Below are 18,241 nucleotides of genomic sequence, written 5' to 3' on the forward strand. Positions count from 1 at the left end.
GCTACTGCTTTTACTGATCAATGAAAAGGCAGGATCACGATTGCTCTTCCCATGTTGGCAGGAGAATGTTCGCCCTCCCAGGAAAAAGGTGTGCTAGAAAGAAGGTGCGTGCTCTAGCTGCCGACTTTATTGTTTGGGTATTGTTTAAAGCATGTAAGTTGCTAAGATTTGCATATGCTTCTGATAAAATAATGTATTTTAAAGGCTGCATGTTTTTGTGCAAGAAAATTCAAAGACACTTTCCGTCACTTCCAAGTGATGGAAAAAACACAGTTCCCGTGAGATCTTAATTCATCCCTTTTTGCCTGTAGCCTTTAATGCTCATTGTATGTTTCTCTCAAAAGGTTCCTGAATTCCTTTTTGGTTTCAGGGAAAGATTAAGCCCAGGTGATTCATGCTGGGCTCTCCTCACGGGGAGCAAACTGCTGAGGAGCGCTTTTCATCTCGTGGGAGAGCCGGACACAAGTGTGGTCCTGCCATCACTGCCCTGCTGTTGCCCTTCCATGTGCTGTAGGAGCACGTCCTTTGGTGCTCTGTCCTCAGCTAAGCCTTTTTTTTTTCTCTCCTTGAGGGCTAGTTTGCAGCAGTGGGGTCTGATGTGTGCCCAGAAATGTCTGTTGCTTTTACTTGGCTACCAGCGAACGCTGCATCATCGCTGAGTAGGAGAGTTGACCCCCATCTTTGAGCATAAAGACTAAGGCAGTCTACAGACAGGGTAGCATAGCAGTGTGGTCCCAGGTTAGGAATGGGTGATCCGGGGAATTTTGGGAGATCCTTCTTCCTGAGCACACTGGCCACACTGTGGGAGGTGCAAAGCATAAAAGTTACAAACTCAAGAGTGCGTTTCGTGTTTTAGCACTCACTTGTGCTGCTTGACATGAGGCAGGAAAACTTTGCAGTACGAAGATGGGAGCGTGGGCAGTCATGCCTAACTAAGAGCTGTGTCTAATCTTGCGATGAAGACTTACAAGAAAGCATTTTCCTCTCTATTGTTAAAGCTCAGTATCACCAGGGAGTGCTGTTTGTACAGGAAGAAAAGAAGGAGGATGTTAGTTGGCATCTAAGACCAATGCTTGGCGATTTTCCCCATCTGTCCCAAAAAGTGCAGGGTGATGACTGAGTCTGCTAGGGCTCCACAGCCCTGAAGTTTCTGTGGGTGTCTCCCATTGCACCTTTTGAAAATCCTAAAGGAAAGGTGGGAGCTAGGCCCGTACCCCATCCCTGTGAGAGGACTGTACTCAGATCTAACAGGTGTTGCTGGCAGATGCAACCTTCTGCTTCTCCCACATCTGTGGACCAGCTGTCTTGGCTGCCAGTGTTGCATCTGTCCCGTAGCTAAGCTGCATCGGTTCTGGGATCCAGACCTTCAGAGCACACAAGTGTCTTGGTATTCCTCGTTCAATGACTTTGAATAGGGGCTTCCTACTAAGTAGTGCTCAGTGATTGAAGACAGGTGTGTATTCTACACCAAAAGCAGTTTGTGGACACCAAATTCAGTACCTTACCTCCTTGTGGCATCCTTGCCCTTGGATGTGTCATGCTAGTGGTGATGCTGAGGCAGTGATGTTTGAGAAGTCAGTGTGCATCTGGGAATTCACTACAGGACAGGACCTGGTTGTCCTTGCTGTTGGTCGCAGGTGGCACTTCTCACATCATCTGCAACCGTGACATAAAGCTGTTTAGCTTCAGTCTTGTTTTCTGCCCTGCCAAGCAACGTTTTTTCTCTCCTTCCTGAGTGATGCATCTTTCCAGAGAAATTTTTATCATTTCAGGGGACAGTCAAAGGAGGCGGATGGGGTCTTAAAGTTGCTGGGAAAGGCTAATATATGCCGTCATTACATCTTTTACTTGTTTAGGCTCCTTATTACTCTGTTTTGCAGATAGTACTGGTGCCCTACAGTATGCCTCTGAGGGGACAAAATACCTGGAAGGTGAGGGAGGGTTCTCAGTTTTAAGGCTGCGTTTCATCATGAGTATGAGCCCAAGTGTGGGTTGCTGCCGAAGGCAGATTTGTTTCCAGGCAGTTGTGTGTCTTGCTGCAGGACTGCCTTGATTAAAGCTGCTTAAGCTGATTGTGAAACTGCAGTCTAAGAGTCTAGTTGTCTTAGAAGCCTAAGACATCTCTGGATAATGTCTGGAAAACGTTAAGGGTCTTAACATTTCTGCATGGTTTTTGATGGGACTCTGTAGGGCCATTCTGGTAAGGTTTCATCAGGAAAATGCTCAATGCTCATTTTCTGTCAGCTCTGGCAAAACCAGCTCTCCTAAGATGTTTTTACTGTAATAAACCTTACAAAGCATGCTTCCAGGTGTTTTTGAGAGAAGCACAGAATTACCTGTGCATTTTTCTCGATAGAGGAGGACTTTGTTCTGTTTTGCTGCTTGGAGTTGGTAGGTGATTGCTCATTCATCTATTTGCTTTATCCCCTTGAGATGTGGTTCTGGCAGTACCTGGAGACTGAAATCAGGATTAGGACCCAGTTCACCATGGTCCCACGAACTGATGTGTAAAATACAGCGGCACTCATAAGGCTACCTGAACCCACGTGCTGTTTGGATGAGACCTGCTTCCAGACAGGCTGGCCCGTGGCATGGCCCCAAATTCAGAGGTGGCAGGTCACCCTCGTGCTGTTGCATATGGAGGCTGCGTGAGGTGGTTTAGCTAGTCATCCTGATGATAACCGAAGTGAACAGTCTCCTCTTCCTCCTCCCTCAGAGGCCTCTGCCGCTCTTGCCCTCTTGCCGGGGCAAACCTCAGCAATTCCTGCTTTGACCTAGCAAGTGCTGAGGTTCTGCTCCAGTACTGGGAGGCAGCTCATGGGGCCACAGAGGGAGGAGGCAAAGATTAGGGTTTTTCTTAATGAGTTTTTATGTCAGTCTTTGAGCTGTTTAATCAGAGGAGTCTCAAAATTAATGACAGGCATGTTTTCCAAAGCTTCGCTGCACGTGTGTTTAGGTAAAATAAACAGTGCTAAATAAGCTGTGCCATCACTCTGGGCACTAATAAGCCTCCTGACTGATACCAGAAGAATACAAATAAATAGCGCGTTTGACTCTTTCATTGATAGACTGCGGGACCTTTGACCAAGCAATTACATCTCAAAATGTGCTTCTCTGGGAGCTGAAACATGAAGTGATATTATTTAAAAAAAACCAAAACCAAAACCACCTAACAACAAAAACAACAAAACCAAACAATCTGTAGGGTGTCCCAGAGGCCAATGATTGACTTCAGCTTTTATTAATTCATGTGCAGTGCATTTGCTGGAGCTTTTAGGGTTTAATTGAGGTTAAGAGGTTGGAATCTGTGGTAAACAAAAGAATGGCATATGGGCAGTCTGAAATTGTGTATGTTTAAGTAAGAGCATTCCTTCTGGCCACTTGTTTTCATTGGGCAGTTAATCTTGGCTCACAAGTTTTCTTTTTTTTTAAAAAAAAAAAAGTGTAAACATGCAATGCTGGCAAGTTAATGATTCATTATGTTTTATCACATCCTAACATACCTCTAAAGATGAGAAGGCTGAGCTTGGCTTGTGTTTGACCTCCCCCTTCAGATTAAGGACATTGCTTCTTTAACCTCTTACCTGCTGTGGCAGGGTCCACAAGCTCGTTTGTTTTAAAATGTGAGAAGGAAAACACTTTCTCCCTGTCCTTTCTCACTTCCTTGCTCCTGGGGTCCACAGTTGTTATCTTAAAAATTCAAATGGACAAAGCAGGTGTGAGACCAGAAGAAAAGTTTTCCAGAAGCTTTGCTTTATAGAGGCTATGGGGAAGTGGGATTCTGTTTCTTCAGTTATCCACAAAAAACTGCGTGCACGTGTTTTTCACGGTTGCTTCTTTGTCTAATATTCGATTCTGTTATGAACCACGTGAACGACTTCACTGAATGTGATCTCCCCTTGCAAGTGGGAAGGTATACCAGCCAGGGCAGCCGTTCGACAATTAAGGCAAACCTCCTTATGTTGGAAAGCCTGAGCTCACACTCCAAGGTCTTTATGCTGTTGATGAAGTTTATTGCGCATATGACATCAGCTGGCAGTAATAATGCTGACCTGTTGCCCTCGAGTCATTCTGTAGACATCTGTAATTTATATATAGCTGTTAGTAGTGTATAGCCTGGAGCCTAAGAGAGCTCATCAGTATAATTACATTGATAAGAAAGGATAAATCAGAGCTTTTCTCTTAATATTTAATTTAATAGAAGCTTTCACCTGTCCCAGGAAGTCAAATGTATCTTTTCTGCTTGCTTATATTTTAGAGCAATCTTCTTTTTAAAATTCCTAGTTCTTGTTTAATTAAACTCTGATCTTGGGGAAAAAAGTAATAATAATAGCCCTTAATAACCCCCTCTTTTCATTAATACAATAAATGCAATTTTTTGTACTTTCGTCTCGTAAGAGATGCTCTACATCAGGAACTTGTATCAAAAAATGCTTTATTAAGAAACACTGCATATGCTGGCTCAGGGGAGGAGGTGCGTGGAACAGCTTTTGTACTTGCAGAAGGACACTTACAGATCTTTTTCTTGTATTTGATTTCAAAAAACCAACAACAAACTATAATGTCTGAGCACAGAATTGAAGGGAGAAGGGTAAATTCAAGTTCTTTGTACTGTACTTTGTTTGCCCGTGACAGATTGCTTTTCCCATCTCCCACGCAAGAGTTTGATTCCACCATATTTTTCCCCTGACAGAGGACAAACGTGACTTTAAATACCAAATGCTTTTAAAACTTACACGTGAGGCACATGTGCATGTGTACATATATGTATGTATGTCATGTGTTAGCGTAAACATGCCCTGCTTCCTTGCTGCTTATGATCCTTCGTCCTTGAATCCCATTTTGGAGGGTGAAGGAAAAGCCCGTGCATCCCTTCACAGCCTGTCCCCCACAGGTGGCCGGTGCCATGGGTGCTGGGAGAGGGCAGTGCTGCCAGAGCCGGTGCGTTCGGCTGCCCTTGCTGGGGTAGGTGCCTGCCCCTGGGGGCACGGGGGGCTTTGCGGGCAGGCATCAGCCAGCAGCACCCCTGCTGCTGTGCCCGTGGTGGGTGTCCGGGTGTTGCTGGCCGAAGGGAGTGGTGCCGGGTGACTTTGCAGCAGCTAGGGTTTGCTGGCTTGCGTCAGATCTTGAGCAGGGATGGTGTGCACCCCATAACTAGCTGGTATCCTGCCGGGTCAGGTCTCCGCTGGCTTTCATCCCTCACCTACCCTTGGAGAGCCTCTCCCTTTCCTTCCAGATTCGTAAGGTGCCATGGGACACTTCCTTGCCCTGGAGAGCGTCAAAGCAGAGGGCTGTAAATAAAATGTCACAAACTGCTGAGCAAACTGTGTCTAACCTAGCTATAACATGAAGATGATCGTGGCTACTGTGCTTTTGGGCGTAAATTGAATTTCTGTCTCTTATTTCTGTTATTATTGTAACTTCAGCTCTACGATGCTCGTGCAGCTTGGGCTGAGCCCTCGGGAGGAGGCTGGCAGTGCTTGTCTTGCAAAAAATACAAAGCAGCAGCTCAGCCTCGCGAGTTTATGTGTTTCTGCCTCCACCTTTGAGTTGAGGTGTGGAGGATTTGGGTTCAGGAGTTTCCCAGGGACTAGGAGCGGGGAGAAGGGGAAAGTGGCTCAGAAGAAGTCCGCTGCGCTGACACGTGCCTGCTGACGGCTCATTGAAGCCTCCGCTTTGGACAGGAGCGAGGTACCAGTTGAAGGACAGGGGGCTTTCCCCTCCCTCCTGGGCGTTTTCGGGAAGCGGTCCATGGTGTCATCTGCCTTACTGCTTGTATGTGTCTCGAAACCTGAAGTCTGGTTTGTTGTTCTAAGGAGACACCATTGCTTTCATGGCACCCTCCTGGGATTCACAGGCTATTTAAAGGTCGACTCTGCCGGGTCTGCGCTGCAGTGCTGGTGGAAACATTGACGGTGGCACCATAAAAGGGATGAGGTTTGGTGTTTGGTTTTTTTTCCTAAACAGCAAGGAGGAAATCATCCCACCTGATGCTCTCACCTTCTCGGCAGGTGCATGGGATGAAGGGAGCCTGACGCCCGCCCTGAGAGGAGACCCCGGCCCCTGTGGAGCTGCCCACCATGAGCAGGGCGCTGCTGGCCGGCAGGATGCAGCCGGAGAGCCGGAACGTCTGTGTCTTCCTGCCCACCCGGGAGCAGCTCAGCCTTGACGTCGGGGTGAGTGGCCGGCGGCCTCGGCCGCATTTCGGTTCTGTTGGCTCCCATTGTTCTCCCAAAAGCCTGGTGCAGATCTGCTGACGGAAAGGCTATTAGCCAGCTTAGGGTAATTGGTGCTGTATTTTCTAATTGGGCAGCTTCAACTCATTTGCAGAGTTCCTTAAAAGTCCCAGTTGTGTTTTTGGACAGAGAGTCCCCTCTGCTCTTTTTCTGTTGTTATTTCTTTTTTATTCTGAGTGTTTTTGCCACTGACAATAATCCAGCAATTTTTAAAAAATGGAACCTGAAAAGCCTTGATGACTTGGCAAGCGTGCCCAACACATGACCATTTGCTCTGGGTTGTAGCTGTCTCTGGTTTTGATAGCCTGCAGATCCCTTCAAAGACTCTTAGGCAAAGTAAACAGCCATTGAGGGTGGGGGTTTTTCCCCGCCTTTGAGTACTTGTACACACAAAAACTAGAGGTAAGTCGCTTCATTTCTTTGATCACTGCTTCAAATGCCTAAGTGTGTGTGCGCAAGTGACAGCAGAGCCAGGTCAGCCGGCAGCCCAGCGTGGCACGGTGTCCGCCACGGCGCGGTGCCTCTTTGTGCAACGCCGGCTGCTCCTTGAACTTGTGAGAAGCTGAGCTGACGGAGGCACTTGGCGTTCAGACACCAAGCTAGCCTCAAAGATAAGTGCGCTCTCATGAGCGTGTGCGTGCATTCGTGTATGGGCTGGGGAGGTTTTGCTTTGTTTTGGGTGGGTTTTTTTTTTCCCCCTCTGGGATGGGGAGGGGGAGAAGATAGTTGAGGTAAACTGCTATTTTAAGCACTTGATTGAAACGGTGGCTTTTGAAACTATGCGTGCTAATCTTCAAAATCCATGTAGGAATTTTCCTACCTGGTGTGCTTAAGCGTGGCATCGTTAACTGAAACAGCCACACAGGCTGGACGGAGCAAGGCTTTAACAGCAAAATCTGGGGTGCTCTGCCTCAAGGTTATCGGTTCAAACCCAGCCCATCCGCTGCCCCAGAAGGCTTTTGCAATCTGCTGGCTTTTGTGTAAGCCACAAACCCATGATTTAATTAAGTTCTTGGTGGCAGGTGCGTGGGCCTGGGTAATGGTCTGTTGCGGCTGACCCTAAATCTCACCTTCTTACAGCTTTTCTCAGGGAGGCTAAAGGTCTGAGATAGCGGAGCCTGCCATGCCGTGGGGAAGGTCCGGACGGGCGTGCAGGAGAGCAGCGTGCCAGCAGGGCGGGTGCTGTCACCGCTCCTCGCTGCGCCCGTGCCTGAGCTGGGCACGCAGCTGTTCCTCCACCGCCGGGTCATGCTCCATTGTATTAAGTGTAGGCAGCGCTTGGACTGTACGGTAAATCCTGGGTACCTGCAGTTCATCATAAAATCATAGGATTGTTTAGGTTGCAAAAGACCCTTAAGGTCCTCGAGTCCAACCATAAACCTAACGCTGCGAAGTCCACCACTAAACCATGTCCCTAAGTGCCACATCTACACGTCTTTTAAATACCTCTGGGGTATTTAATAAGCATAAGAAATGGTCTTTCACATTGAATGCTGGCAGGGACGGAGGAAAGGTGCTGTTGCCACTCCTGTTTCTGCCTGCTGCCCCTCCAAAGATTCAGGGTGCCTTGAGCATTGCCACCTTGTCCCGTGGAAGGGTCCCTGGCATGGCACCCCTCAGTAGCCCTTTCAAAGACATTTTCTCTCCTCTCTTCTGTTGCCCCTTGCTTGGGAAGCTGGGAAAACATGTATGTGGAGATGCCTGCATGTGAAAGGGAATAGCTGCCTGGGCCAGAACATGAGTCTTCAATGCACAGTTGTGTCCTAATTGCATAGAGAGTGAAACATGACCTGTTACATTTGGGCAAGTGACCAAAACCAGCTTTTCATTTGGCTTCTGTCTTTACCACAACACCCCTTCAAAACAACAACAAAAATGATGATTTTGCAGCTGGAGAGACGTTGTGTTTTTGTTTTTTTTTTTTCAAAGGAACATCAAGGCAATTTTCTAGTGATGTTGGTAGAACCCAAATTTAATTAGCACAACCACAGATGATACTCTGCATTTATTAGATTAATAATGCCACTACTTAAGATTTCCAAAGCCTTTTAACCTCTTCAGTGTGGAATGCAAATACTAAACAAGCTTGCAGCTCAGTGAGGTAGGTAGGAATGGTTATCCTTACAGCAGAATAAATTGTAGATCCTTCCTGTGATAAGCACAGTGTTTATGCAGGTAATTCCTTTCTTCCCCCTCCCATATAAATTCCACCCTTCCAGATAAGAGTTTACCTATATGTGTTTTATGTGGTCGCATGTGGATTGAACCCCACTCTGGAAAATGGATTTGTCTTATGCCCTTCACAGATAGTGTTGTTGAAGAGAGAAGAGCGGGAGCCGTTTTAAAGTCTCTTCTGCCATAATGGGGTGTCTCTTAATTAACTTTGGTGTCCACCTTTCTGGATTTATAGATGAATTTGAGGGGATGGTGAGGAGGAAAACTGTCTTCCTGGGACCAACTGTAAACATGAGGGGATGGTGATGAGGAAAACTGTCTTCCTGGGACCAACTGTGAACATGAGGAGAAGCAGAACAGTGAGGAGAATGAGTGGGTGCTCACCAGCCGTCACCAGGATGGCGAGGAGAAGTGGGAGGTTTCTGCTGGGGAGAACGGACATCAGAGCACAGAGCAAAACAGTCTGCCTTGCTCCAGGCAGCCCCAGTGGGGATGTGGAGCATGAGACCAGGGAGCTTAATTGGTTGCACCACAGATCTTGGAGTGGTATCCAGTTTGTTCAGTTTTGTTTATCTGCCAGCACTGCGGTTTTTCTCCCTGATAGTTTTGAACCTGTTCCCCTGATAGTTTTGAACCTGTTCATCACTATCAACTAGTTTTTATGACTAGGTTTCTGAAAATTTTCTAGGGTGGTAGCCACTGAATAAAGGAGAAAGACCTACACTAGCGAAGGTCCGGCTGCCAACAAGGGGAGCAGGGCAGGCAGCCACCCTACTTGTGTTTGGGTAGTTCAGAAGCAGCCACAGCAGATGTTGCTCCTTGCCTAGCTGCTGGAGGAAGGGTGGGAGTGTGAGCATAAATTTTTGGAAGGGAGGAAGTTTGGGGAGGTCCTGTGTGTTGGTGAATTGTAAGCATAGGTCTGAAGTTTTTCAGTTGTTCTGTGAGCCAGGGAGCTGATGTTTTAAAGCATATGGACCAAGAAAAATACAGGTAGGTAACCAATATAATATGTGTGAATATTTGCACACAGAATGACCTTGGAGTAGCAGTTACCTTCTGTAAACTTGCACTTAACTTCACTTTGGACTAAATTTTATGTGTAAAGAGGCTCTGAGTCTGACATGGGACAAAGCTGAGTATCAGTGGAAGGAATGATTCATGGCGTGTCTGGGATGGAGCTTGGCACAGGAACCATACGCAATGGGAGGAAAGGCCAAAGAGAAGTGCACAGATGAAAAATGCAAAGGGAAGTGTTGGTTGCTCTGAGCAGAGGTGAAGGCAGGAGGAGGGAACAGCGGTTTTAAGTGTAATCAGTATTGCATAGCCTTGAAGGCTGGGACTAAAACTTGATACAGAAGGGAGGTGCCAAAAGGAGAGTGGACGCGGTGGTAGCTCACATACCTGCTGTGCAAGAAATCTTATTAAATTACTGCTTTAGAGCTGAGTGTCACAAAATGTTCCAGTGCTCAGTTCTGTAGAAGTGGGTATCTTAAAGCAGGTTTTTCTTCCCTTAGGTGTGAAAGCATGCCACTTACAAAATTCATCTAATCATATAGCTTTATTACATAGAGTCCTGTGCTGCCAGTGACTCTTGTATGCACATAACCATTCTGGCTAAGGGTAGGTCACCTCTTCCTTAGTGAGTCCTTCCCAGGTAGGAGAACATGCTCAGACCTCGCTTCCTGGAGAAAGGAGGCAGATCCATGCCCAACTTCCCCTTCCAACTGCGTGTTCTTGGCAGCTGTGCAAATACTGGGTTTCGATGCGGGACTGTAAAGGTGCAGTCTCACACAGAGACCCATAATAAGACCCAGATGTGGTTTTGGGTCTTATCAGAACTGTGCACTACCTCCTCCCTTCCCACAGCACATACATGCACATGCATGTATTGGTGTAACGCAGGTTTCAAAGCTCCCGATAAAGCGGTAGTGAGTGGCTGGCTAGTGATGCCTTGTCAAGTAGGAGAAAATGAGTACTTAAATGACCTCCTGTTTCCTATTGTCCCATGTTCAATGACATGGTACATCCTGGGGCAGGGAGGGGAGTGCAGCCGACTTCTGGGGAGCATGGCACACCTGCACTGAAAGGGTTTGAAGAATTATGGTGGTGATTAGTTGGATGGGGGTGATTAGTTTGTAGGAGAGTTCAGTAGTTGTCTTCTGCCCTGTCATCTTTGCTGCTGTGAAGGTAGCGCTGCTCTGTCCCACCTCAGGAAGGCTGCTCCTTCTGGATCTGCATCGTCCAGCAGCGGCGTAACGAAATTCAGAGGTTCTGGCCCATTTTGCAACTGCAGCTGATAGCACCCAGGGCTGAGCTGAGCTTGTCTGTGTTGGTGGTGGTCTGGTTTCTTGCTCAAAACTTCTTCCCCTACGCCTCTGAGGGCTGGGGGCTTGGGGGGGGTTGTTTGTGCCCATGGTTGTCTGTGCTCCTGGGGTGGTGCGATGGGGCAGGGGGGAATGAGGCTATAGGTGGGAGGACCTTTAGCGGGGGAATTTTCCGATCGTCGTATACATCCAGGTCTGCACATGCGGGTAGCCAGAATCACGCCCTCGCTGGGGGAGCCTGTGCTTTCGCAGCGCTGCGAGAAAAGCGCGTTCAGTAGCCGTGCCGCGGTGCCGCGGCACGCTCTCACCCTGTGCCCTGCTTGCGAATATGACCCAGCCCCTGGTCCCCCGCAGCAGCGTGTGCCAGCAGCTCCTCTTTCCCGGCGCTTCCTCAGCGCGTGCACGGCGTTACGGGAGGCGCTGGAAGGTCTTGGCGCGGCATGGAAATGGGCAAGAGCTTATAAGCTGTTGGTGGCAGCTTCAGAAGATGAAGATGATAATTGCTGTGTGACTAGAAGTCGGCAGGGGACAGAACAAGCTCTTCTGTGTGGGGTACAGAGCAACCTCATCTCTAACCCATGAGCTATTTCTGCTCAAACCGTACAGTCTTGGGTTTGTTTGTGTGCTTTTGTTTTTAGTTCTCCTGAATTAAAGTTTTCTCTTTTTTGGTCTTTTTTTTTCCTGTTAACCTCTCAAAAAGAAAGTTATGCAAGAGTATAGTATTTTCATTTCTGTGATTGCAAACACACCTTCTGTAAAAGCACCTATAAATAGCCTGGCAGGTACTGCACAAAACTAGGGCTCCAGCAGTGCTCCAGATTCTTATACAAAGATGCCAATAGATAGGAAACTTTAAATTTGTGTCTTGCTGAGCTGAGCCACTTTGCACTGTGAAGGAGGGAGAATTACATGTTGATTATTATTCCGTGATAATAGCAATAATAATAATGAAGACAAAGCTTGTTTTGTGGTGGTTTGGGGTTTTTTTTGCTGTGATACCCAAAAATGTATTGGCCGATGTGAAAAAGGAGGATTGCTCCATGCAGGTGTGTGAGCCATCTGTAATGTTGGATTGGTTGTTTCTTTCAGGTCAAAGCCACTGGACAGGAGCTCTTTCAGCAAGTTTGTGATTTAGTGAAGATTAAAGAGCCTCACTTCTTTGGCCTCAGCGTTGTTAAAAGTAAGCAAACTCAATGCACGGAGCAGATGACTTGGCAAATATCCACAGACCCGCTTGTGTATTTACAGTGTGAGCATATATACACAGTGGCCGTGCCTGCGGGGAATTTGACTGTAATAAGGTCACAAAGTATGTAGATTATGCACAGGCTTCTCCGAGCTCTTTTGATCTTTGGTATGTGGGCAGACAAATTGGGAGAAGGGGGGGCTTTTGTTCTCCTGCTTTGTTCTTACGTTCCACGTCTGTGGGGTTTTCTTTCTCTCCTATAACCAAGTTGCTAGCCAACTTATTTGTCACCGAATTCAAAACTGTCAATAGTTGAACAGAAGGTGAATTTTAAAAGGACTTTGAGGCTAAAAGTGTTACTTACTTTCTGAAGTCACATGCAAAGAATGTGGCACTGGGGGGAGGAAACTCAAAAAGTTTGAGGGGACTGAATGCATGTGTGGGGGACACTGGGTTTTGAAATTTCGGATGGGAAATACAAAACTTAGTCCGTGGGTTGAAGTCCAGTCTGCTTGGTCCTATGGCTTAGTATTGACCAGGGAACAATGTAAGACGATGCCTTAAAGGAGGAAACTGATATGAGATATTAGGTGTCTAGGATGGTGTGTGCATTGGCACCCCCCCACAACTCTTAGTAATTAGAAATGGATCTGCTGTCCTCCTTATCCTGCCCGCCCACATTTCCAAAAGGATAGAAAGAACTTTTCTTTCCTCCAAAATTTTTCTCAAGTGTGTTATTATTTACTACTGCAACTCTAGATATTGTTTCATTGAAATGGTAAGAGTCTTTTATGAGTCCTCCTAAATAAGGTTTCTTTTGCCTCCTTATGAATATGTGGGATAAAATAGTTTCTTTTAAGTTTACTTGTCTCATTTCCTTTCTGCTCTCATTCTCTAAGAATTTTTTTTTTTTGAGCACAGCACTCAAACTAAGACCAGCATAAGCTGTTTATCTCCATAAGGTTTGTGGAGTCTCCAAGAGATTCCATCAATCCAATTCCATCACTAAACCAGTAGCTAACAAAATACATCTATGCGTTTAAACCAGCACAGTGTTTTTTATGTGAGGAAGACCTGAATGCTCTTAACCTTTTTCACAAACTGACTGTTGATTTTTATAACACCATCGCCTTTTTCTAACACCAGTTTTTGCCTATTCGACTTGCAGGATATCCTGGGTGAAATTTGAGCTCCTGTCCTCCCCTGTAAGACAGGGCAATTTCATTCCCCCTTTCTTTGAATTAGGTGCTCTTCTCCTGTTCTCCTTGTGTTTCCTTCATTCTTTTTCTCCTTGGTATCTTTCTTGCTTCATATTTTCTGTACTCTGCTTTTTCTTTCCCTCCCACTTTTTGTGTGGAGCATTTTCCTTCACCCTGCCAAGCACAGGGACTCTGGCCCCAAAATACCCCGTTGTGGCAGATGCCTTTCAGCCTGTCGGAAATGCAGTATAACTACCCCAACCCAAAGAGCATAATAAAGCTGTGCTGACTAGACCTTAAAATATGTTGCCCATAGCTTTAAACATAAACGATCTTCTTCTTACTTCACAGAAGTGTTCTTCCTTTTCAGAGCAGCTAATTATTTGCAAAGCTCTTAGAAAAATGTCAAGGAAAAGAGTTGCAGAAGCCCAGTAGCCTGAATTAACCTCTCGTTTTGTTTTGTTTTCCTGACCATTCCTCACGACTTCTTGCTGTAGCTCAGTCTGTAAATCTGCTTAACTGAAGTCTCCTCATGCTCACCCTGGCTCTTCCTGACAGCCATCTCCCTCTGCCACCCAGGCAGGTGTCAGGATTTTGGATGAGGAGGAGATTTATTTTTGTTTGTGCCTCTGTTTAAGAAACTGTTGGGGCTGGACAACAGAAAAGTGTCAGCAGTGAGTTTCTCAGCCTGAATGGCTGTAGCCACCGGGAAGGCTGCAGCCCACTCTCCAGAGAGGGAGCAAACCTGGTCTGTTTGTTATTGCTTCCTCTGGTCCCTTCCTTTTAGTCTGTGAAAGCCCAGTAAGCTGCTGACTGGAGTCCTGTGGGTTGGGTTTTAGGGTTTTCTTTGTTTTGTTTTTAAAATAGCTCCAGGTTTATTACTGTAGAACTGTAGCAAAGGAAATCTTTTGTTTTCTGTTCTCCAACTTGATTTTTCCCCTGCCTTGTTTTGGCCAACAGACTGGTGATCATTGCCTTTGCTGCCAGTTGTGAGGTCTTACTTCTATTGCAGATGTAGCACTTTCTACCTCTGGCATTTGGAAGCAGCCTTTAAGACATTGCCTGCTTTTCAGGGATTTTTGGTTTCATGGCAAGCAGTCCAGTCAGGTTGTGGGGTGGCTTGGGTAAGTTTTGCATTGCCCAGTGTTGTCTGGTGGGTACTGAACTCAACTGCTGTCCTGCAAAGGCTGTGAAGGGAGGGTGTGGGGCTCGTCTGTGAGGCAGGAGCGGGTTAGACCTCTGAAAACTGGAGAGGAAGCCTCTGTGTTTCAGATCAAAGTCGTCATCTTCCACATCACGCTTCCACCTCCCTGTGCTGCAGCTCTAAGTTGTCAGGAACAACTGCCTCGTTTTAATAAGGGTATATTTCCCTGTTTCTTAATGTGTATTCATTTTTGGCAGTCTGATGCTGCCACATGTAAAACAAAGTATTCTAATCTACCTGCATCCATTACCTGGCTGCTAATTTATCAACAAAACCCTGACCGTCAGCACTGGCAAGAGAATGAAAATTAAAGGATTTCTACAAAACTGTAACTAATCACACTGGGTGGATTATCTGGATTAGGAGCCCGTTTGACCTGCAGACGTTGTACAGATACACTAATGCCCAGTTGGTCTCACAGCAAGTATGCGTGTGACGGGGAGAGGTTGGGGTCCTTAATCATAAACAGAAGTTTAACCCCTAAGTGTGGCAAAAATGAAAACAGCACCGCAAAGCACCATGCAAACTGTAAACCGTGAATGCTGTGAGATCTAAGCTGTAGGTCTTGCAGCGTGTCTTCCAGCATTCGTTGCCTAAATTTGTTGCCTTCACTTCTGACAGTTACAGATGCTGAGAGCAAGCTTCAGGATTTAAGGTAATGGTAATGGTGGCAGGATAGAATTCTTCACCCCTTCTGCTCTTGGGCTTTTCTTATTCTCAGGGTGAAAACCGTTTCAATCAACTCTATTTCGGGGGAAGAATGCTTGAGTCTATAAGAAGTTGATCACTTTGAAAACTGAGTTCAGGACTGTATATTAATGGGAGTCCATGCTGGCACAAAGCTTGGGACATGTTGCTCGTCTAGTTTTGTCACAGATCATCAAGCAGGCTATACGTGGTGTGCTGCTTGCTGCAGTGCATTTTTGCCTTGTAGTTTGCTCAATGAAAGACCCTGCAACCCTGCCAGGTTCAAGCTGGCTCCACAGGCTTCTGCAGCTGGGTCTTACATTGCAGCTTCTCCTGCAGGGTCAACCTTATCTAGTGCCTCGCAGGAGGTTTCCCTCTTGTTATCAGAAAGTGTATGCAGCGACACAATTGAGACTTCTAAAACAAAACTGATTGTCAGGAGACAAAGAACAACCAGGCCTCCTTTGTTGTTATAACCCAGATCCCCTCGATCCTGAATCTTGGGCTTTGCCTTTCTAGGCGCAAACCTTGCTTGACTCAAGCAGATGGAAGCCTTTGATTGGGAAGGAGCAAGCCTGCACCTCCTACACCCTGCTGCTGTCTCTCTGTGTCCTCTTACCAGTTTGTCAGGCTGACTTTCTGACAAAACCAAATCCCTTTGCTTCAGCTCCCTTGCTTCAAGGATCATCCTTCAGTTATTACATCTATGGCGGTTCACCTTGCCAGACCCACGCCTCCCAGCACATGCTTAGCAAGGAGCTTGGTCATTAACTCTGCCAAGACCACTCAGTCTCCAGTTAATTCTTCGGCATCTGTATATCCTCCAGGACTGAAGTTCATGGACGAAATACACTACCATGTTATCTTTATATTGTGTCAGTATCTGTTCTAACAAAGGGTCTCTTAAGACAGATGACAACATACCCTCTGGTTGCTGCACCCCAGTCCTCCCCCATTATCCCTGCTTCTGCCTCTCCTCCCTTAAATCTGCTTGGATAGTTGTGTCCCCCTTATTAATCTCTTCTGTATTATAATGTAAGATGCAGCTCTATTATAATGACTTTGATATCTGAAATGAGTTAAATGCAATGTAAGAAAAACGTGCGGAAATGTGCCACCTAGAGAGAATTGCAGGTGTTGAAAAAAGTATATAATACTCCTTGGAAGTACTTGCATGGTCCCTTCCTAGGAAGGCATTTTTTTGCCTGTCAGTTTTTTGCCTTGACAGTTGTTTCTCATTCAGTATAATGTCCATCCAAGTGCTGTCCTGCCTGAGAACTGCAAGGAGTTTGTTTGCTCCTGGATCAACAGTACTGGAAATGGTTCTGCAGCTCTTCTTGTGCAGAAGAATCCCTTGTGACAGTGCCAAAAGTCTAAAGATCTTTGCCTGGGCATGCCTTGTTGCTAACTGTAAGATGCCAACGTAAAATTCCTCCAGTACCTATTCATCGTCAAGAATGACTGAGCCTTTATCTCAGTCTTCAGACCTCAACAATTCCTAACAGCCATATGACCTTGGGCTTCTTGATATTGCCTCCTTTCATTCTTCCCTCCATATACCTTCTGTTCATCCCAGGTAAAGTGACCTTAGCCAGGACCACCCTTGCTTTACTCCTAGCCTCTGTTGTGGTTCTTTTCTTCTTCATTTGGGATACGTGTACTTTCTGGCTAAAGCTAAAAACACAGATTATCCTGAACCAAGTTCTTCTAGACCCCTTAGTAAACTAATCAGCCAGGCACTGAAAAGTGGACAAGGTTCCTTTCTGTTGGCTTGAAAGGTAACACCAGGAGCATGGAGAAGTTATGTAGAGGTGGTGGGAGCACGTGTCATGTGGATAGTGATGTTCCCAGGCCACCAGCACTTGGAAGCTTGGGGAGCTCCACATGCAAAAGGAGTGTGTAGCTAGCTCTTCTTCAATAAACAAACAAACAAAAAATCCATGCTGGTATTCAGGGAAGGTAAGACAGGTTATGTGAGGTCTACAGCATGTGTTGTGAGGTATTTTTGAGTGCTGAGGTGGGGTTTTTTAAGCTTTAGCTCTTACCTAACCCCAGCATCCCCCTGTTCTGCTCCTTGTCTCTTTTCTGTTACCTCTCAAGAGAAATAGTAGTATTGTCCTGAGGCTTCTTGTAGTATCTGGGAGAAGTTAAGCACTATAGTCAAGGATATTTTTTTTTTTTTTTTCCCTTCTCTTTAAGGCAGAAAATGCTTGCTGTGTGGAAGTCTGGTTTTGCACTACTTCACATTTTGTTTGAATCCTAATCTTCTGGACTGTCTAAATAGTTATAATATTAAAACATACTTGACTTAACCAAAGGAGTTAATGGGACGTTCCAGGCTGCCAACGGGGCCTGAGCTTTGCCTCTTGGTAGGACAGGACTTACCTCTGTGGAATTTCTCAGTGCTCCTAGCCCAAAATGGGCACAGGGAGAGAACAGGTTATTGGCGTTCACCATTACTTATCTGTTCTGCAGGGAACTTACCTTTCATAAAAAATGAAATGGAGAGGCAGTGGTTAATGCAAAATAATGGCTTTCAGAGTAACAATGACTCAGAACTGATTTGACCCTGTATTACAGCCATAATTTTCTATTCCCGTTTTCCCTGCAGTGTAAGTCTGCATCACTCACCGGAACTGTGTCACTTTTTTCTAACTGGAGACCTGGCTCATTATTTTTTTTGCAAAAATATGCATCCTATATTTGCTTAAATATGTAAATATGCTAAGCTGATTTTCCAGAGTAGGAGTGCTTGCATGTTTGCATTTCTGGTGACTGCTTAATTTGAAGTGAGATTTTTACAGTGTAAACTTTCCATTTCATTTGAAGGTTCTTAAAAGCTGAAATTGGGAGAAATGTGTAAATTGCATTACTGCAAACTAGATGGCTGTCCAGGTATGTTTCTTGGGAGTGCAGTGCGCTGGTGTGTTGTGCCAGGTCTGGTATCTATACACACATACATGAGGGAACCTTTTAAGAGAAGCTGATAGGATACTTTTTTAAGCTCACTGGCAGCGCTGAGGTGAGATTCATGAGTGCAGTGTCAGTAGCTGCAGGTGGATGGGTGTGTATTTGCATGCATGCGTGCTTCTGAGCCAGCTTCTCAGCACCTTTCAGTTGTTATCCTTCAGCTGAGGCCAGCGAAGCAATGACAGTTTGTACCTGCTGAGTATCCAGCTCTGTTTGGATCCACAGATCGGACAAGCTCTTCCCTGGGAAGGCGCACATCT

The 18,241-nt window shown here is 46.0% G+C and overlaps 1 protein-coding gene across 1 annotated transcript in view; it reads left to right on the forward strand.

The window, feature by feature from the left end:
• Nucleotides 1–6,080: 6,080 nt before the first annotated feature.
• Nucleotides 6,081–18,241, forward strand: part of LOC104620753 (FERM domain-containing protein 6-like) — a 30,423-nt gene continuing 18,262 nt past the window's right edge. Inside the window, exons 1-2 of the mRNA XM_010287052.1 lie at nt 6,081–6,176; nt 11,825–11,915. Of these exons, the coding sequence (XP_010285354.1) occupies nt 6,081–6,176; nt 11,825–11,915 (187 nt within the window). The remainder of the gene's footprint in view (nt 6,177–11,824; nt 11,916–18,241) is intronic.

This window comes from Phaethon lepturus, unplaced genomic scaffold (genome assembly GCF_000687285.1).
Source record: "Phaethon lepturus isolate BGI_N335 unplaced genomic scaffold, ASM68728v1 scaffold41635, whole genome shotgun sequence".
In the NCBI taxonomy this organism is placed as follows: domain Eukaryota; kingdom Metazoa; phylum Chordata; class Aves; order Phaethontiformes; family Phaethontidae; genus Phaethon; species Phaethon lepturus.